Source organism: Anas acuta, chromosome 5 (assembly GCF_963932015.1).
Source record: "Anas acuta chromosome 5, bAnaAcu1.1, whole genome shotgun sequence".
Classification (NCBI taxonomy): domain Eukaryota; kingdom Metazoa; phylum Chordata; class Aves; order Anseriformes; family Anatidae; genus Anas; species Anas acuta.
This window is the reverse complement of record NC_088983.1, coordinates 4,440,414-4,462,177: the sequence shown is the minus strand read 5'-3', so window position 1 is coordinate 4,462,177 and position 21,764 is coordinate 4,440,414. Positions and strand designations below refer to the sequence as shown.

The 21,764-nt window shown below is 48.3% G+C and overlaps 1 protein-coding gene across 4 annotated transcripts in view; it reads right to left on the bottom strand.

Annotated features, from left to right (window-relative positions):
• TMEM260 (transmembrane protein 260) overlaps nucleotides 1-19,788 on the bottom strand; it is a 31,803-nt gene extending 12,015 nt beyond the window's left edge. Inside the window, exons 1-7 of one of the 4 annotated variants that reach the window (XM_068682381.1) lie at nucleotides 19,629-19,745; nucleotides 16,556-16,587; nucleotides 15,654-15,805; nucleotides 5,714-5,783; nucleotides 5,342-5,519; nucleotides 3,313-3,426; nucleotides 1,317-1,496 (exon numbers count right to left, since the gene is read on the bottom strand). In XM_068682381.1, the coding sequence (XP_068538482.1) occupies nucleotides 1,317-1,496; nucleotides 3,313-3,426; nucleotides 5,342-5,519; nucleotides 5,714-5,783; nucleotides 15,654-15,805; nucleotides 16,556-16,566 (705 nt within the window). In that variant the 5' untranslated portion in view covers nucleotides 16,567-16,587; nucleotides 19,629-19,745. Of the gene's footprint in view, nucleotides 1-1,316; nucleotides 1,497-3,312; nucleotides 3,427-5,341; nucleotides 5,520-5,713; nucleotides 5,784-15,653; nucleotides 15,806-16,555; nucleotides 16,588-17,433; nucleotides 17,733-19,628 lie in introns of those variants that run through there. The other 3 variants (XR_011096728.1, XM_068682379.1, XM_068682380.1) reach the window with 3 other exon arrangements.
• Between the last annotated feature and the right edge of the window lie 1,976 nt (nucleotides 19,789-21,764).

Sequence of the window (21,764 nt, the reverse complement as noted above, 5' to 3'; positions counted from 1 at the left end):
ATCCAGCAGGTCTGGAAGGAGTATTTAATCTCGATAAAATTTTTTTTTTTGACCCTGCTTGCCCCTAAAACAAAGCAAAGCCCCTCCCTAGGACCTGTCTGTCCATCCAGGCAGGGCTCTGGCATTAGCCCAGCTGGCATCGGGACCAAACGCTTGGATTTTGCTGCATTTACTGCTCCAGCTTCAGACCAGTTCATCGTAAATGTGATTTACGGGGCAGGATTACACGCGGTCCAGCCCTAAGCCGCCTGAACATCAACTTGAATTCATCACATCTGATGGAGACAGGAGTTAAGGGATTTGCATGCCCAGCAGAACCTAATTCTCAGGAGACAGCTGGGAACAGGACAACAGGGGAAGTCTCTGAAGCCCTTCAGAGGGTGGATGTTACCTCTAGAGGAGTTTTGGAAAGATTTGATTTGGATTTATCAAATCTTTTCCCTCGCATGCTACAGCCACACGGCTCTCAGGGATGGCTGTGGGAGTGTTCCCTGGAATGCCAATGGGGTGCTCGTGGTGTGTCACCAGCTGGAGGCAGCTGCTGCAGGCACAGGACTTCATTTCTGAGGATGCTGAGGACCCCAAGGAGTGACAAGATACATAAATCAGACCTCTTCCTCTTCTCCCAGCCCTCCGCACTGAAATCTCTGAAGCAGGATGGAAAGAAGGGGTGCTGGGCATTGCTTTCTTTGGGTGGCCAGAGCCAAACATCTAATTTAGGGCTGGAGGAGAGAGATGCAAACCCTACACCCTGCAGAATCACATCACACCTCCTTCCCTTTGCAAGAGCACAAAGCAGGCAGAATAATCTGGAGCAGAGGATTCGGAGATCCCCCAAACCTACCACTCATTTTGATAAAATATTCAATGTCAATAAAATATTTCAATGAAATATTACTAGGAAGTAAGCTAGAGGAATATCATTTAAAGGTAAAGCGAGGAAAACTGCTTGCAACCTCTTTAAACAGCTATTTAAAATAAAATAAATAATAAAAAAGACAATTATTTGTCTTAAAACAAGAAAAACACAAAATTGATGTCACTATTTCCCTATAGCAAGGCTTTCTCTTGTGGCTTTTTGAAATATGAGACATCTGTACAGTGTCCAGTAAACAATACAGCTCACACCTCTAACACATCAGCCATCTGATCCATACCCAGAAACTCTGACAGATCAGAAGGTCAAAATCAGAAATAAACATTTAAAAAATAAATCATTTTCCATTTCTTAGCCGAACTATTTAACATCATGAACAGAAAGCTCCTGCTACCGCGTATCTCAAAAGAAAGCCATTTAGAAAATGACCCGTATTTACCAGACTGAACGTCCCATATTCCTCCCTGAGAAAGTGGGTCAAAAATCCTTGAAAAGTCGTCTGGTCTCCCCATGTCCAACGGGCTCGATTGAGGTAGGACGAAGCCGGCAGATAGAGATAAGGCAGCAAACCAGCCAAGAAGCATAAACCCAACTTCAGCAAATGGCCTAGGGACAATTCCTGCACCAAAATATGTCATATTGCATAACAATGTTTATTTTAGTTTAATCGTGCTGGAACTTCAAGAACAGATAAAGAAAAAACATCAAATATATTTACACAGAGCTGATCTCTCAATTTATAGTAAGTCCCTACAAAATGCTATGTTAAACCTTACGATTTTGTGGATTACTAGGAAACTGCATCAAACTGATCTCCTTTGCATGGCAGGGTGAAATTTAAGTGAAGCAAATAATATTAGCTAGGACTCATGAGTATCATACTCATTGCATCTTTCACATTTAAATCATGGCATGACATGCATAGATGGCTGAAGCACTGCAAGGCTGAGATAACCCACTTTGCAGCGATTAAGAGTTGGCTGGTATTCCATCTGGCAAAAAAAAAAAAAAAATGCTGCTCTAGTACAACTACACGCATCACCACCATCATCAGGAGTCGGTTTTGCCATTTACTTTATCGTGATTAGGCTGGCTAAATTGGATAGGCCAACTTTTGGGGTGGGATTTTCAAGACTGCCTAAGGGGTCAGGAAGACAAGACTTTCAAAGGGACTTGTGTGCCTAACTCCTTTAAGTGCTTTGGAAAATCCCACCCCGGAATATTGCACGCTTGCTTTCTCATCAGGCACCGTCCTGCCAATCAAAGCACTCCCTTCAGAATTTGGGGTGATGTGGAAGAGAGCCCATTCAGAGCGACGACCTACAGAGCAGAGAAAGTAGCTCGGTAACGTCGCCGGTCAAAAATTCCTTTAGAAGCCTGGCTCTTTTTTGTTGGTTTCACTGAAAGCCCCCATTTTTGATCGATTAACCTCTTTTTAGGTGGTGTTCTGCAGCAGGGTCTACTGGGCTGGTGTCTAGGTAGGGTGTTTCCCAGTGATGCCATATTGGCACAGCATTCTCCCTGCTGGAAATCACAGATGTCTCTCCAGGCCTCCCTGGTTGTGAAAAAAGCTCTGTTTAAAGACCACAAATGCACTTCCATCATTTTGTTAAGGGAAATATGAGGTCAGGAAGGCTTTTGCTGGAGATGCTGACCTCTTGGACCAAGCTTGTCTGAGCTGCCCCTATTGCAGCTGATGGGTTTCACTCCAGGCTCAGCTCTGAGCTGTGCATCCCATCCAAGATGTGCAGCCCTTTTCAGAGCCAAGCAGGGCTTCTGCAACACGTCAGCATCCAGCCCAACACAGCCACTTGCAGAAGACCACCTACAGGTGACAAAAGCATTGCAGGGCACCTGGACATAACCGGGGGCTTCATCCAGATGGATCTCTAGGAGTTCTCCTAGAGATCAGCACCTGCAGCACCCTTCCTGCCATGCTACCTACTGTGGCTACATCTTCAGCTATTGACACCGATCATGAGATGTGCAACAAGCAGAAGTGGGTTTTGTGGTCCCACCAGGGAATCAACACACAAACTCATCCCCAGCCATGCAAAAGGCAGTGCCATCAGCCAGGAGAGGCTGCTCACGCCCGTGGCGTCCCACCAACAGGTAGGTACCTGCACTGAACGCTCTTAGCTCCTGCACACCGAGGAGTTTTAGCTCAGAGTATTGGCCTTGTGGCTGTGTACTGGGCACTTACAAACAGCCGGGGCACTGAGCTCCTGTGCCAGGAGCCACAGGCAGGTTGCTGGTGTGAGCAAAGCCCCTACACTGCGATGGGCTGTAAATTCAGGTGGTTGACTGATGAGTTTGGACAGAATTCCTACTAACACGGTTCGTACATCAACATATAAACAAATGGTTGGAAAGGAAGAATTATTAACGGCCTTAAAACAAGCTAAAACAGATGCATGGGTCAGCAAAATACGTACCGTCTTCCTGAGCAGCCGGGAGAGAACCCAGGGCACGATACAAGCCACATAGAGCACTATCGTGTGCTGGTTGCACAGGCTGAGCCCGCAGCAAAAGGCACCGAGTCTAGAGATCTGAAAGGGAGAAAACCAAAACCTCACAGTTACTCTTTACCACCTACAAAAACACGCAGATGCCAAAGCAGCTTCAGCGCAGCCCACAGCACGCTTAGAGAAGGCAAAGCACATCAGTGAGCACTGGTCGATTGTAACACAGACAACACGGGTTACTTCAGATTATTTTTATGCCACACACAAAAAAAAATAATGCCACTTTTATGTACAGAGACATTATTTTACATAACAGGAATGATTTTTGACTCTTTTGCAGGCACAGTGGGCTAAAGTCAGGGCCACACAAACTTGCTAAGCCAAGGGAATTAAATGCAGCATCACTGAGTGGTCTGAGATCCCTTCTGAGCATCTCTGAAAGAGTTTTCTGATAAAGGAGGTAACACATCCAGACTCTGCAGCACAGTGCAGGGCATTTCTCATGTTCAATCTTTCTCCTCCTTCTCCATCACTGGCCACTCGGTCCATGTCACACCCTGGAGCCACACTCTGTCCACGCTCCTCAATGGGCAAAAAGCCACCAGGGTCCCACAGACATCGTTGGACAGGAGCTGACCGCCCATCAGTCACCAGAGCACTGCCCCTGCTAATTTCAGTCACTGGTGACAATGAATGTGTGAGGTGCAAACACTTGCCTTGGCATGGCGATGGGATCATAACCTTTTTAATTGGTGTTCAACACTGGATGCTGCTTTGTCCCAGGAACACCTGCCAGAACTTCAGAAAAACTTTGTGGGCTTCAGAGCTGCCCCGCAGGACTCAGAACCACCTGAATAATTTTTCAAGTACATTGGTGAACCAAGCAAGCTCCTGAAAATGTCTGAAGGAAAGTCAGATTTACAAAAAGTGTCGCCAACTCGCTGTTTGTAGTCTGGCCTCTTTGAGGCATGTGATGCTGGCCACCCAGAGCATGGAAACAAGCTCAGTGACTGCTCCTGAAAACCTCACCTGAAAATCCAAATGGAAATTGGGCACAGCAACCACAGGAGCAGGTCGGAAAATGCCCCAACTCCATCTTTGTGGAGCCCAGGGTCTTGGGGCAGAAGTGACCAGAAAATACAAAAGCCCGATGATGAAACAAGGCCTCCATAAGCCAGTGATAAAACATGTTATTTGAGAATTTGCCAAGCTGAGTAAACTACCACTGTGTGCTCCTGAAATTCCAGGCTAGCCTGACAAAAATCCTTTTATTCACACAACTTAGAGGAGTCACAGCAGGCAAGTCTGTAAGAAGAGAGGAGATCAGGTGTTCAGGCAAATAAAAGTAGAAAGAACAAGGCCGGGGAGCAAGAACACCTTTTGACTGCCGAGTCCGTTTACAAAGTAGAGAACACGGCATGAAATTCAATGTCTCTGTATTTAATAGTGGCATTATTTTAGGGGCACATTTAATTTCAGGAGAATATACGTTGAACTGCACAGAACTGATTGAAAATTTGGTCGTTTCTGTGTTTCATTAGAAACCTGGGTTTCTGAGTTGATGAATTTTCCTGTATGATGCATCTATTTGCCCTCGGGAACATCACAGTTCTGACAACAAACCCTCGAACACCCACTGCCTGGTTTGAGTCTTTGATGCAGAAAATTAAACTTTGCACTGAAACGTTTAGATGAGAATGATTTTGCTTTTTTCTCTTCTATCCCGTGTGTGTAAAACAACAAAAAGCCAAAGCAGATCCAGCACATCCCACCTCAACCCTTAAGGAACGCACACAGATCCTTCAATTTTGGCACTTCTGAGTCCAGGCAGGTCAGGGATCAACACCACCAAGCACAGGTGCCGAACCCAGTCCCCAAATCTGGCCTTTCCTACGTAAAGGAAACTAAATCAATACTAAATGAACAGGAAATTAAACAGACACGTGATGACTAATTGAAAAAAAAAAAAGAACTATTCACTTTCCTTGAGATGTTTTACCTTTGATCTCTCTTTTGCAGTGGATGCCTCCTCAAAATGCACGGTAAGAGCCATAAGCAGCCCCACAAACAGATTGTTTAAGCTAAAAACCTCCGCCGTGATGGACCACTGCCATGTTAGACGAGAAAATGAAAACACCCCCGCAGCAAGGATTCCTCCAGCATATGAGCCAGAAAGCCTGCAAACACAGATAACATGAAATCTTCTTTTCCAACAAAAAAGCCTACTTTATTGTCCTTTTTTTTTTTTTTTTTAAACATACTGTAGCAGCAGAAATTTTGACTGCTACCCAGCATCCTCCCAAAACATTATATGGTTAATATCTTCCTAATAATTTTTCCTTGCAGAGAATTGCAATTAGGGAGGGCGCACCTCAAGCCGTCCCGTGTATTCGCAAGGCGCTGGATACCAACCGGCTGGCGAGCCAGGCTGCCTTTTTCTCCTGAAACACCACAAAAAAAAAAAACAAACTTAAAGAGTATTCAATTCGGTTCAGAAACCTTGATGAGCAATGACACAGCGGGTCACGGTACGCCGAGCCAGAGAGTCATGCCTCTAACGGGATGCTCTCCGCTGGAGGACACGCGAGCAGCGGTGCAGCCTTAAATTCATCGAGCCCCTGCATAAAGAGTGGATTAGAGCTATTCACGACGGACAGCATTAGCAGAGCTTTCCCGGGGGGAACGTTTGAGTGTCTCAGGGGTGGGTGAGGATTGTGGTGCCCCCAGCCCCAGGATGGAGAGATGCCCACCAGAGCCAGGGAGAGGGGAAAACGGGGGCTGTCCCCAGCTGGATGGACTATGGCACCCAACACAGCCGCCTTCCCAAATTGGCAGGGAGCCCACGAGGTGGGATTTAGCCCAGGAAACCCATTGCACCTACTCTGCCATAATAGCTCTGCCCTTCTGGATGTGTTAAGGGCAGCTCTGGCTCTGCTTTTGATTTTTTTTTTTGAAGTGTGGTGGTTTGAGAGGTCTCCCCCGTGAGATGTCACCCTGAGGAACACCACGCAGGGCACCACAACCGGTCAGCTGGAGACTTGGGTGCCCACACAGGATTTGCTTATGGGGTTCCTCATGGGACACAACTGAGATAAACGGAGAACAAGTCAACAACACCTACAGCCCCTGCAAACAGACGAAGGAGGTGCTGGCAGAGCACTCTTGAGCAGGGGCTCTTCTCCTTGGTTACGCTTTTCTTCCCACTTTCCTGAAACACCATAAGCTCTCTCAGTACACTGAAAAGCCAGCACATTTCCATAGATGTCACAGGAGGACCTGTGCAGCTAGAATTGGACATTTTAACCCATTAAAAGTGGGAGGCAGAGGTGATGGGAAGGACTGGATGGAAATAATGGCGTGGGATGACCAGATCTCCGTTCCTCCTCCTGACATCGGACACCCCAAGTGGCCTGGGGAAAGCCACCCTGCTGCTCCATTAACCGCAGAATTAATTGCAAATTAAAGTGACTATTGACGAACCCCATGCCCCACCACGTCTCCCGGGTGCTCCCTAATGCCTCACCACCGTGGTGGACTCCTCCAGTACTTGAGCTTTGTCAACACAGGTCTAGGCATTGAGCACAAAAATCTCCAAGAGAGGACCTGTCGCTCACTACACAAGGCACTCAGCAAAATAAAAGCCACGTACTGTGATACAGAAATCACTATATAAGTGTTTTTGGCATTGCTTAAAATCTTCAGCAAACTCGCAAGTGATTAAAGGTGTTAATTATTACAGGTTTTCTAGCAGCAGTATCCCAAAGTCGCACAACCTCATAGAGAAGGTGTTCACGAGCACCGATGCTGCTCCACTGGCTTTGTTATCGAGCCAGCTCAGCATCTCCATCACCTCCAGGAGAGGTGGGAAACACAACAGGTCTTCCTTCTCCTTTAAACAGCACCGAGTTTTACTCAGAAAGAAACAAAATTTGTAAATCCCTCTGAAACTCTTGCAGTGAAATAATGCAGAAAAGGTAAAACAACTTCCCCAAACTCCCTGGGATGAAAAGCAGCTTACTAGGCACAACTCCTGATCGTTTACCAAGTCTTCTTGTCTTTCCCAGAAAAGACTCGAGCGCCTTACCAGAGTTCAAATGAGCTTAAGGAGCGCCTGCCCTCTCGATAAAAAGTCTCAAACCTGCGCTTCAAGTTTTAGGAAATGAGGATTAAGCAAAAGCTACTCAACCCCAAACTTAAAAGACTTATCCCGGCTGTGTGGGCAGGGGGCAGCCCTGCTCCCTGTCCAGCCGCCGAGCTGCACAGGGTCGGGATCCAGCACTGGGCACATCCACAGGTTTTTTCTTAAAAAGAGCTGGCACTGCCTGGGAAACCCTCGGGAAAGCCTGCCAAGCCTCCCGTGTGGAAGCGTGTTGTGTGCATGGAGCACTGAGCTCCTACAAGTACAGCAGGTGCTTTAAAAAAATAATAATAGGAACAGGCTGAATTCTTTGAGATCATCACAACAGCAGCTCAGAAATGCAATTTGGCAAATACAGGCTAGAGAAGCAGAGTTTTTTCCAGACTCTGCTACTAGCAATGGCAATGATGCACTTACAACTCTGCTGACTCAGAGAAATGGGATTGATAAGACCAGGTAACCCCAGACGAGGATGAAGGCCCGACCAGCAGAAAATAACACCTCACACAGGTCTGCTCAAAGCAGCAGCTCACGGTACGCAGCAGCACCGGCAGAAATGAATCCCACACAGCTCTGATACACGATGCTGGGCCTGAATTAAGTCAGGTCTGCCTTGAGGCTGGGCTAACGTGACCAAAATTGGACCTCCCCACACCATTACAACCACCTCCTGGTGGCCCCTTGGGCTCCTCCAGCACGGTGTGGCACTGTGCTGCCCCTCTCTTGTCGTAGAGCCAAGAGGGCCCTCAAAAAGTTGTCCAAGGAGGTGACAATCAGCTCAGACAGAGACAGCACAGGCCCACTGCAGAGCAAAAAACATTTCCAGGGTGGAGGAGACACTGGTGGGTGCTAAGTCACGTAAGGCAGAAAGACATGAAAAGGCCTGCACGAAGCATATGGAGCACTTCAAAAAAAAAACAAAACAAAAAAAAATAAAATAAAACAAGCAGGAGGAAGGTCCCTTCCTATCAGTCGACTAACTATAATCCTGTGAACATGTGCAGAAACTCCCATCATCTTACAACGCACTCACGAGGGACAAGAACAGCCAGCCAAGAAGAGGTCACACAGCCCTTTGTGGGAAGTATTTCCCCATGACATCCCTAAACATAAAAGGAAAAGATGAGAAAAATTATTTTGTTTTCCATTTCAGGCACCAGAGTAAAAGAACATGTGCCCAGGCCTCAACTCCAAGGGCACGGGCAGCACAAACTTGCTGTAGTTGGCAGTATTTAGGCTGCAGCTTGTTGTTAAGAGTTACATCAACAAGAAAAAAACAAATAAGGTATTTAAATATTTTTTTTTGCTTCCGATTTGTGTCTAATCACTAAAACATGTCAACATGCAATCCAAAATTTAGCCTCTGTACTCATTTTGATGAAACTTTCTGTTAGCCAAGAGCATGGGTTACATCCATCTGCATTTAACCCACCTGATCAACTTGATCGGCATTTTTATTTTTTAATTTAGAAAATAAAGGCTGATGTTTTGTATTTGATAATTTGCAGGAAGTTATTAAACGATTTGGATAAAGCTATAGAGGGATGAGAACTGAAGCCTAACTGAAATGTTTTAGTAAAATGCAATCTTCAGTGTACTGGGTTCATACAGAAGAAAAGCCAGCTAACCAAAGCTTGTTGTATCTTTGAAGCTAATGCATTAAACACTGGAAACACCTATCTGTACCTAGTAAAATAAGCTGATTATTTCTTCCTTCTTTTTCCTCCGAAACTTTAGAGGTAGCAAAATCTCTTTTTTAAAAAAAATACAAAAAAATAGTGATTCAAGAAACAACTCTCCTGCTTTTAAACACCTGCTCCAATGAATTATTTTTTTTTTTTCATTTCCCCCTGTGCATGCAGAGGATGACCTTACTGTTGGTGCTCCCGTGGCACTTGCACAGGCTGCAGGTGCATCACCAGCAAATTCTGCCTCTGCACTGCTGTAGCAAAGGTATATCATTTGAATATGTTTATTTCGTGGTATAATAGACCAGAGCATTACAGGTTTAATATTTCAAATTTTTTAAGTGGTTTCACTTGTTTAGTTTATTAAAAAAAATACTTTTTTGATGCAGATTAAAGAAGGAAGAGACTTCGAAGACCTTTCACCTGACTTCTCCTAAGCGTGTCTGTGCATTGGTGCTGAAATAGAACTACTTTTTAAAAAGAAAACCAAAACCAAACACAAGTTGAGGACCAAAGAGATGATAATTACCCCCCAAGCCCCGTTCCCTATGGGTTCGCTGCCTCTTAGCCACAAGCACTCATTGCCCAAAGCCGGTTCCTCCTGCTCCCAGCACCGAAGAGCCAGCGGGGGACAGCAGGGAGCAGTGACCCAGCTTTCCTGCTGCCTCGGGCACCCTGGGGGGCTCCACGGGCACTTAAACCATGCCCACAGCCTTCATCCCCAGCACTGGAGGAGGAGGAGGTTGTGAGGAGCTCGGCGTGGCTCGCCCATCCCGCTTGAGTCTTCGTGGCCGTCAGAAGATATTAACACCCAAACAGGCAGGAAAGACACGAAATAAAAAGAGGGGATGGTCAGGACTGGCTAAGGAGCATTGATCCAGCGGGGATTTTGGCTATGGGGAGCCAGTTCCTCCCGGCACCCCATTGCACAGGGCCTCCTGGAGTGGGGGCTTGAGGCAAGGACACCAGCACCGTGGCTCTGTAGGGTAACACCGAGATAAATGCATTTAGGAAATGCCCCGCTGAGCGCTCAGCACTTCCTAGCAAGGCAATGTGCAAACAACCGTGCTTCCAGCCACCAAATCCAGGAGGAAACTTCTCTCCCCATGTCTTTTTTACCAGAAAGGCTAGTTGAGTTAGGCTCGATTCACAAACTCAGAAATCCTTAGAAAATAGGTAGGCTTGATCCCGGGCGCTCATAATAAACGGTGCCTGCTTCCAGCAGCCAAAAAGAATAAAAAAAGAAAAAAAAAAACACCCTCTCAGTAGGAACCGGCTTTAGCAATTTAAATGTTTTATAAGTTTTTTTTGTAATTGCAGAAACTTTTCCTAATCTGACATTTGTTAAAACCCCTTATTAGAAATTATGCAGCCGCGGTAGCTGCGGCAAAAAAGAAAAAAAATTAAAAAAAAAAAAAAAGAAAAAAAAATAGAAAAAAAAAAACTGGAGCTGGCTTCACAATTACCAAGTCAGCCCATGCAGCCCTCCGCTATTGTGCGGGGTGGCATAAACCCCCCGGCGGGCTATCAGCTCCCTGGCAGGCAGGGGGCTGCGCTATTCAAAGCGCGAGATACAAGCTGCGGGGCACAAACCTGGCAGCTCCCATCTGACCCCGCAATCCCCGGCTGGTGACAGCTCCAAGCTCCATGGCAAATTAGGCCTTCTCACATTACAATTGCAGGAGACAGATTCCATTAGCGGTATCTGAAATTGAGTGGAGAGCTGCTCTGTTATCAGACTTGACTCATAAGCGCCGCTATTAATCAGAGCTATGATAGCATTTATATATTTCAAGCTATCTGCTGCCGCTGTGATATTCCGCTACAAAGGGTTGATGGGACTTAGGGAAGTGAACAATAGAGCTTTCTGGGAAAAGCAGAGTAAATCAAGAAAGTCTGTGACTTCCGCACATTCTGAAGGGATTGCGGTTTACATAAATTTTCTCCCAATTGGAGATTGAGCTCTTCCTCATCTTACACATGGGATTTAGTTGTCACTCAATGGTAACAGCTGTGAAAAGGTGAAGCGGCCCACCGCTCGGAATATTGCCTCCGCTTTTAAAGCAATTAACCCATGAACAGGAGGATACCTGGTGATATCAAAGGGATTAAGCCAGGCAGTGCATTATTAACATTTCCTTGAACTAATTCTAACTCTGACTAGCTGTCAGAAAAGACTCTTCAGTCTTTAAAAAAAAAGAGTTTTTGCCCTGCTTTTTCTCCCCCCCTCTTCAAAACGTTATTTCAGCCGAATGTGCGTACTTTAGAGCAAAATGCAAATGAACGGATTTGCTAATGGCTTCGAACAGGCTGAACCCCACGCCGTTTTCTTAGGGCTAGGAGAGGAGAAAAACACACGATCAATTAGCCAGGGGTCACGCCAGATATTCGTCTAAAAGCAAATTAACGCCGCGGTACCTTCCATTCTTCTCTCCCTCCTAAAACTTGGTAGCTACTTGTTACGCGCGCAGAGCTCCTTTCGGAACTGCGTTTTGCTACAATGGCAATAATCTAAAATAATCTGGAATCGGGAAAATCCAAATAAGAAGATTCCTCGTTCCCCAAAGCCCTGAGTTCCCATTTCCCCACGCTTCGCCGACGGCCGAGGGGGCAGCGGAGCGCGCTCGAGGCTTTCCCCCCTCGATGAACACCCACAGCCCTGCTCTGTAATCCCCTTCCCGCGGCATTTCGAGCTGCCCGGGTCCCTGCCGAGGATGCTCTGGGGTCGCTCTGCCCGAGGAACGGCACTGACACCCCTGCAATCCCCCAAAGCCTGCCCAGAGAGCGAGTCGAGCCTCCGGTGACAACTCGTGTAGCACCCTGGCGGATCCCAAAGATGCCGAGGAGTTCCCCACGGGCAGCAGGAAACTTTTTCCAGCGCCAGTTTTAGGGTAGCACGACGCTGGCTGCGGGGTGGCTGGCAACTTCCACGCGGGGTTTTTCCTCCGTTCAGCCACGAGCTCCCTCTGGGAAGAGCCCCGTCCTCCTAAACACCCGGTCCTTCCCGTGGGAGCTCCAGGAATGGCAATGCCAGAGCAAGGAGGCTCAGGACGGCGAGGTGCCGCTCCCAAAACACCGCCGTCATTCCACCAAACACATCCCCACCGCTCCTCTGTGTTAGGGGGGGAGAAGAGCAGGCTACGGCTCAAACACAGCCCCAGCTTGTTGCTTACGGACTGGTTTGGGGGGCAGTGATGTGCTAGATATATTCTATTTTGAATATGTATCATAAAGGTCCCAAATTTAACGTGATAAAGGTCCCAAATTTAACACGATACCCAGAACAGCAAGAGAAGAGAAGCGAGGCGCTCCGTTCCACGCAGCGTTTTTCTCCTTTTCAAATCCCAAACGCAACTCAGAATAAAGCTGGAAAAAATTACACCAAGTCCTTCGGAAATGCCACCTCCTGCTCTACCACTGCACCTGCAATAATTCAGCTTCGTATGGATCCGTGGAGCAAACCAGCCGAGCTATGGAAGGTGGAAAAACTTGCACGTAAAGCAGGGCAAAGCAAACTATTTCTCTCCGCAACGGAGAATGCGAAGAACGCATCATCTGTGCAGAAAATTACACTTTGGCAATCATATTATAAGAACATAATTGGTTTACTTTGTAAACTTGCTATGCTTTGCCTCCCACAGTAAAACAAATAAATATTTGTTTAAGGAAACAATCCTAGAGTCGCACTCGCTGCGCCCTACAAACATAATGCCGCTCGCCCGCCTTTCAAAGCGGAGACGAATTATTTGCATCAGTTACAAGCAGCCTGAGCAAACTCTTTGTAAATGCCATTTTACGATAATTACAAGCGATTTCTTAAGACCGCGCGGAGGGGAAAAACCATATTTGATAACTAATTCAAAAGGAGCAACGCGCTCGTTCGGGGATAGCCTGGATTACTGACAAAAGGGGCTTTTTTTTTTTTTTTTTGCGGTCCAACGCAACTTTGCTTTGAGAAGCCGTGCTTAAAAACGAAGGGAGCAGGAGCCAGGGCTGCTTCTTATCGACCCCACGGAGCATCCCAGCACCGAGTACCTGGGCGAGGAGAGAGCTGGTTAAGGGATAAACGCGCCGAGCGCCGTCCGGTCCTAATCCCGCACGCGCAGCCTTGCCCTAAATTGCAATAACTAAGAGGGAAAATAAACTGTCCTGACCCGCCGGCGACTAAAGTCGGGAAATGGCACTTAAACAAACGCCGGGCACAAAAAATAAATGGGCTAAAAGGAAGAGATTTACTGTACGCAGAGGCTGGGAAACGCGGAGAAATCCCCCTCCCCGCCCCGCCGCGCTGGTAAACAGCACCCGTGCCCGGCTGGTGGGTTTGCAGGCAGAAAAGAAAGGTTTTAGAGGTTAAGTTCAGGTCAGACGACAAATGAAATTGTAACAGCCCAAGTGACATTGTATAATGTCTTCTTCCACTCAATCAATAGGGCACTGTGAGCCCCATTACCATAGAGATGGCTTCCTCCCTTCTGAAGGGTGTCTATTGTTTGACGAGAGAGATTTGCCACTTGAACCGTGTTGCTCCCCAAGGATGTGTACTTCATCAATTATTTGTGCTCCTAACATCTACATATTTTCATATTAACGTCCCCAGCGCTCGCCGCGGCAGAAGGAGCGGCCGCTCGTTTTTTTTTTTTTTTTTCCCTCTGCTACTGAAGGGCTTTCAGGGGTCACCCCGGCAGCTAAATTTTAATTAAAGCACCCAAACGCGGCAGGATTTGATAGCCTGGTTTAGAGCCTTTGTGGGTTCGTGCAATCCCGGTTAAAAACAAAACGGGCTGCCTTCAGATATTTCAGGCTTCCAAGCAGGCAGTGCCAGCAAACGGCTTTCAGGAAGATTTTTTTTCAAGTGGCAAGAGAGAAGAAACTTTTTTTTTTTGCCAAATCAGTGTCTTACATTAATCGATTTTAAGGTGTTTAACAGGAGAACCATAACGTTGTAATTTGTAGATAAAAGTGACCCGAAATATCTTACAATTTATTTCAAAAATCAATCGGTGCAAGGCTGAATAATTGATTGCCAGCCTCTGCCTTACACCTACAAATAATTTTCTGCAAGTCCTGACAGCTTCTGTCACCTCCCAGTCCCAGGATTGCTGGTCTTCCACACAAGTTTTATATTTGACAGAAGGAACACCTTCCAAATCCAATTAAAAAACAAAAAATAAATAAAATTAAAACCTCTGGAAGCGTAAAGAAAAGTCTCAAACTTGGCTTGCCGTTCCCGTTCCTCTTACACAAGGATCGCATTGCCCAGCACAAAAGGGGCACGCAGGGAACTGTCGTGTGCGACTCGAACCTAAAAAGCAGGGCACGGTGACTGTCATAGCGGGAACAACTGTAGCTGAAAAATAAAAAAATCACAACCCAGTAATTCAAAATATTCAAGAGATTTAGCAGCTCCGTGCAGGAGTTTGGGATATAACCAGACTGGGCTCGGCACCACACCACGACGCCCAGCTCACCAAATACGCTTTGCAATACGGGGTGTTGAATTAAAAGATGCTGCTTTAATTACACACAGACCCTAAAAGTAAAATCGCTCCCTTCCAAGGCAGCAGTCCACAAGACCTGCTGCTGCGTGCTCCACGGGACCCAAAGAAAAACTCCCTTTTAGCTGGGGAAGATGCACACGGACAGACCCCGCAAAGGGTTTAAGGGGGCTCGAGGCCCTCGGGCTGCACAGGATCTGCCCCCCCTGGAGTCCTGATTTTATTTCTAGCTGCACCCACCGCCTGGACGGGCTTCCCTGAGGGGGCTCTGCTGGCTGGGAGGATGAAAGGGGCTTTTCCCCGAGCCAGCAGAGCGCCCCACTTTGTCCTTGATGACCGCATCCCCAGCCCCCCGACACAATTCCGGATTTCACAAACAGCCTGGAAAGGCGCCCTGTGTCCCCCCCCTCCTCCCCGCGTCAGAGAACATCAGAAATTGTTTGTGCGGGTTGCGATAATCCTCTCCGATCTGGGTCAGGAGGAGGTTAAGAGCGGCGAGGACTCGAGCATCAAAGCAGCCCCCAGGGGGGTCACCAAAACCCCGGCCGGGACCGGGACCGCGCGCGCCTCCCAGGGGCAGGGGTGCGGAGACGGCCGGGTCCGGGGGTGCTGCGGGTAGGGTCCTGCCTCCGCCAGGAGCTGCAATTAACTGGAGTTCCCGGTTTAGCCGTAGGTGAAGCTCATCTTGTTAATTCAAACGGACCATCTGCATCTTCGGAGAACGACAAACTTCATTAGTTCTGCTTAGTTAGCCCCACGGCCGCCGCGCGATAACGAGCCCCAGCAACCTGTCACGTCTTTGTAAGGGGAAGGGCGCACTTTTTATTATTGCTATTACTATTAAAAAAAAAAAAAAAAAAGAAAAAAGAGAAAGCTTTTGTGATGGAAAGAAGGTCAAAGCCAGATTAAACCGCTGCGGAGGAAGCAGCTCCGGAGGGGGCAGCACCCGGGGACGGAGGGGACCACCCTTGGGCACCCCGGGGACCGTACCTGAGCACCGTGTAAAAGAGCAGGGAGGCGGCTGCTGCTCCCAGCAAGCTGCCGAGGAGGTTGATGCGGGATGCGGGGGTCCCACCGGGCAGCAGCCCCAGGGCCAGCCGGGCCAGCAGCATGAACAGGGGGTAGCCAGGAGGGTGGGCAACCTGCGGGCACAGAGGGACACGGGGCTGAGCGCGGCACGGCACGGTGGCATCCCGGCACCGGCCACCCCACCGAGCTCGACCAACCCATCACCAGCAGCAGGGTTCTGTTTTTTTTTTTTTTTTCCCCCAAAAAAAAACAAAAAACAAGGGGTTTCGTGCCAATTTTCACCCCGCAAATATTTCTTCCCTCGCTGGAACGAGCAGCTGAGCGGAAAGAGGCGCCACGTCGCGTTACCGCGCGCCTCGAACCGCTCCTTGTTTGGGTTCGCAGGATATTAGGGTCATTCAAAAGGCTGTTTGGGAAAAAGAAAAAAAAAAAAAAAAAAAAAAAAAAAGGCAGATTCGGAACTATTTTATTGGTTAGCAAGTTGAAAGACCACACTGCTATCGGATTACCACCACGCTGACAGTCCTAAGGTCTTGCCTAAAGGGATCATGCACCATAATAAAGTTTATTAAATAATAAAACTTATTAAAATTGTTAACCCGATTTATTTTATTCTCCCCAGCTTATACAAAATTTGGGTTGATAATAAGCCAGCTACTGTATATACAGTAAAGCCTTTGCTTTATAATTTAGTTTAATTGGATTTAAAACTTGAAGTAAATTGTCGCGTGCTGTACTTATAAGTTAGTAAAAACTGTGGTTTGAAAATAAATTAATCTACTTTACTCCATGCTTAATTAAACTTCCTTAATTCCTAAAACTGTTAATGAGAGCATTGATTAAACAATAAAACTAATACTTACTCCAAGCTCATATGCGGCTGTGATCAGCTCCCCTGTGAAAAAATAATGTAAAACCAATAATTACTATTAGGAAATGACACTCCTCCAAAGTTTTCAAAATCCAAATGCTTGCATTGGGGTTTTGCATTAATTTGACTGGATAAAACTGTAAATCTGCAGAGATTTAACAGCATGAAATTTTCTAAGAATATTTTCCCCCTCTGATGTCACTGCGCAAAATATCTTTTGTGTGTTTTCGCGAGACTTTTTACCAACTGATAAGCGAGAGCGCAGGTAGATCTGGTGCAAGAACGGCTCGAGATCCCCAAATCGCCGACCTCTGGGTGTGTGTGCGTGGTTTTGATTTAAAACCGATTGATTCAACAACTCCAGCGCTGCCGTTTGCAGCGCTCATGCAGCATTGTTCCTTAACAACAGGCTTGTTTCTCGTTAAAATAATTAAAAAAAAATGCAGGTTTGTGTTTTTACAAGGGGCAAAACGAAGCACCGTGCCTGCAAATGTGTACGTGGCGCTCCAGAAATCCCTGCAACAGCCGCTCTGTGACAGCTCTGTACCTGTCAGGGTCCCCGCTGCACAAAACTGCTCGGATTTTGCATTTTATTTCATTTTTGACAGCAGCTGGGAACGCTTGGAGTTTTCGGAGAGCTCCACGCTGAAGCATTTTGCAGCGGTGCTTTATTAAATATATTCGACAGGCGCAAACACGTTTGAGGATGGGCACGACAAAAGGGGCAAAAAAAATAAAAATTAGGGCTGGTGCAGAACAGAAACGCCAGGAGGAGAGGTCCCCCCTTCACCTGCTGCTGCCCTAAAATTGCACAACCCATTTCAGCATTTTAGTTCCTGCATGTTACGTGAATTTTCAGTCTTGACTTACAAAAAATGATGAGTTTGGAAAGGAAGACACCAGTCAATCCCCAGCTGCTGCTCCTGACTGCCATAAAATCACAGTTCTCATCCCAAACGTGCAAGGAGCCCCAGGGCTTCCTGCTTGAACACCTTAGGGTGGATTTTACCCCGCTTGCAAACGCCGGCTACTTTTGTAGCTCCTCTGTTTGAGGGAAAAGTTTCAACCCATTGCTAAAATCCCCCAAAAAACAGACGCAATGGGAAAACCACCCCGAGCTCAGCTGGCTTGTGGTGGCAGACCCCAATTGGAGACATTTGGGGGCACCAGCGCGAGAGCCGTGCTGGGTCCCCCCCGTGTTGCACAGGGGCTGCTCAGACCATGAGAAATGAGGAAAATAACCCCAAAAGCCATATTAAGCCCAAGCTGGGATGTGCCCACCCCTGTTCAGCTCCAGTGAATGGATGAAATTCAGGCAGCAGGCTTGGAAAAAAGGGCAAAAAAATAGGGACCGGGACGGGCTGCGCCCTGCTCCGTCCCATTTGAGGTGGTTTTTGGCATCCCGGAGGAAAAACCCAAACTCAACCCAGGTTTCTGGCTCAGCACAGGGCTGACAGCTCCGGGCAGGGGCACCACATGCCTTAATGGGATCGTGCTGCCCATCGGGGAGCACCCGGACAGAGAAAAGGGTAGGAAACGTGAAGGTATTGACCATCAGGTACTAACTGGTGGGACCAGAGGGAGCAAAGGCAGCCCTTAAAAAAACATTAAAATCCCACTTTTTTATTTATAAGGAATTTTATGAACGGCTTGAATCCGAAATGAGACATGGACAGAGCTGGGAGAGGGTTTAAGAGATCCAAGACGGGGTTTAAGGGATCTGGGATGGGGTTTAAGGGACCCATTCAACTCTTTATGATATGGAAGAGGGACAGTAGGTCTGGGTACCAGACCCTACCTGATGAGCACCCCCATAGGTTGACTGCAAAGCACCAGACCCTATAAGAGGGTGACCACCCTTACGGGGCAAAACCAATGCACCAGACCCTATAACAGGGTGAGCATCTCAATGGGGTGACAGCAATGCACCAAACCCATATGGTGAGTGTCAATGGGGTGACAGCAGTGCACCAGACCCCGTAATAGGGCAAGCATCCCTATGGGGTGACAGCAATGAACCAGACCCTATACCAGGGTGATCACCCCTATGGGATGACAGCAACCTACCAGACCCTATAATGAGGTAAGCATCCCTATGGGGTGACAGCAATGAACCAGACCCTATAATGGGGTGAGCACCCCTATGGGATGACAGCAACGTACCAGACCCCATAACAGGGAGAGCATCCCTATGGAGTAGCAGCAATGCACCAGACCCTATAGGGTGACCACCCTTACAGGGTGACAGCAAGGCACCAAACCATGTCTGACGAGCAACCCTATAGGGTGACAGCAATGAACCAGACCCTATAAAAGGGTGACCACCCTTACGGGATGACAGCAAGGCACCAGACCCTGTAAGAGAGTGACCATCAATACGGGGTGACAGCAATGAACCAGACCCTAAAATGGGGTGACCACCCTTACAGGGCAAATGCAATGCACCAGACCCTATAACAGGGCGAGCATCCCTATGGAGTGGCAGCAATGCACCAGACCCTATAAGAGGGTGACCACCCTTATGGGGTGACAGCAAGGCACCAGATCCTGTACAATGAGCGTCCCTATGGAGTGGCAGCAATGCACCACACCCTATAAGAGGGTGACCACCCTTACAGGGTGACAGCAACGAACCAGACCCTATAATGGGGTGAGCATCCCTATGGGGTGACAGCAATGAACCAGACCCTATAGGGTGAGTACCCCTATGCAATGACAGCAGTGCACCAGACCCTATATATAATGGGGTGAGCATCCCTACGGGCTGCCAGCAAGGCACCAGCCCCTATAGGGTGACCACCCTTATGGTGTAGCAGCAACGCACCAGACCCTATAAGAGGGTGACCCCCCTTACAGGGTGACAGCAAGGCACCAGCCCCAATACGACGACCACCCCTATGGGCTGACAGCACTGCCCTCCCTCCCCTCACGCTGACCGACCCCAAATCCTCAGCCCCACCTCCCCGCGGGGCCGCCCCGCCCCAAAACGACCCCAAAACGACCCAAAACGACCCAAAACGACCCCAACCCCCCCCCGGGCGGGCAGGCGGCGCTGGGTACGTTACCCGCGTCCCCTCCGGGCAGCCCTGCCGGCAGCGTGGCCCCATACACGGCCGCCACGGCAGCGCCCAGGGCCCCGGCGGCGGCAGCGGCGGCCCCGACCCCACACCCGGCCCCACCACCCGCGCCCATGGGGCGCCCCCGCGCCCGCCACTTCCGGCTTCGGCCGCGCCGGGCGGGCCGCACCACTCCGCACCCCTCGTGGGGGGGATGAGTCGCCACTTCGCCTTCTCCTCCTCCTCGCTCCCTCCTCCTTCCCTCCAAAAGACGTCTTTAACAGAGAGGCGGTGGGAAATAAGCGGCGGTTAGAGTCTTGGAGGGCTCCTGTAGGCTTTGCTCTGTCACTCTTTCCCCCCCCTCTGAGGAGGCTTGGTACGGTCGGGAAGGCGGGGAGAGCCGTGCGGCGGGGCGCGACCACCGCGCGGCTTTGGGGGGGTGCGGGGTGAAACCACCGCGGAGCGGCGCGGGGGGGGGGGGGGAAGCACCTGTGGGCGGGAAGGGCGGGGCCGCCTCAGGCGCCGTGCCCCCGCGCCGCCATCGCCTCAGGCGACGGCAGCCACAGGGCTCGGGGCTGTCCTGAGGCGGAGCCGTCGCTGCCCTGCCCCAACAGCCCCTCCACGCACTAAATTTTAAATATTAATTCCTCACATGCAGCCCGGTGAGGGCTTCCTCTTCCAACTGATGTAAATCCAGAGCGAAAGCAGCCGGGCTCTGTGAAAAGTGGCACACGCAAAGCCCGACGGCTCCCCACCACATGTAAATCCTAAATCATCCTTCCACATGTAATGCTTGAAGTACAGATGTGTATTGTGTAAATAATAAACAAATAAATAAACAAACACATAAATAAACAAATAAATAAATAAAGCTTTACGCCCCAAGTGGGGTTACACAAGGTACTGGTGAAGGAAAGGATTGAAGGGGACTGTGTGGGATGTTAAAAAAAAAAAAAATAAAGGAATTAAAACTGCTTTTGCGCCGTGGGAGTAGTTAAAGAAGGTAAATAGCTTCCTGAGACCTATCGATGGAAGGCTAAAACGCATCCATAGAAATCATTATGGGATTGTACAAAAGAGCAGCGAGGCCATACCTGGAGAATTGAGACAGATTAAAGGGAGGCTTTTGAATACAAATGAAAAAGGTATAGAAGAGGGTAACGAGGATAATAAACGGCCTTATGGATTAGATCTAAGTGGGGACGTTAGAAAATGAGGTTTGCATTTATTGAAAAAAAAAAAAAAAAGGCAGGATTAAAGGTCGACACGACTGAAAAAACAGCACATCAGATTTCGAGGAATGGAAAAGCTGGTGCTGGAGGGCCCTTTTGAAACGTAACCAGCACACGCACACACAAGAAAAAAAGGCATGAACTGAGACCAAGAAAGGTATTAGGGGAATTTAGAGAAGGCCTCTTTACACCCCGCGGCTGGCACGTACAGAGACGGCAAAAGAAACCGCTCGGAAGCTAACGGGGCTGCCTGGAGGAGCTGGTGGTTTGGGGTATTTGGGGCACAAATGGGGCTGTGAGGGAAGCTGCTCGGCACCAAGCGAGCCTCAAAGCACTGGGCTCGTTGGCAGGTTCCTCGCCTCCTTGGCTGAGGTTCATCGGGGAGAAGAAAAAGATACGTTGCGATCCTCAGCCAGCCATTGTCACTGTGGTAATGAGAGGGGTCATTGTTCCCGCACCCGTTGGGGCTGCTAAAATGTAATTTTAGCAGCAAAGTGCGCAGTCTGCAGGCTGGTGGCGAGGCTCTTTATCCAGAGCGCGGCTTTTTTCTTTGCGGCGTTTTTCCTTCTTTGTATTTGACTTGGAAAAGGCGTCCAAAGACAATGTTAACCGTGACTGATTGCAATTATATTGAGGGGGGAGGTAGCAATTTAAACGTGAATATTGAAACGTGGAACAATGTCTGGTAATAATATGGTGAGGACAAACTATTCTTTAATTGTCCTACAAGTTGTTTCATATCTTTGTCATGCAGAAACTGGAACTTTTAGGGTGCCAGTGACAAAGTACTTTGCTCTAATATGGTAGGGCAGGCTCACAACAGCCTTTATCTTATTGAATAACTAACTACCGCCGTTTCAAAGGGCAGGATTACAGACACACTTCGTGTTGGCACCAACACTTTGAAGAGTGC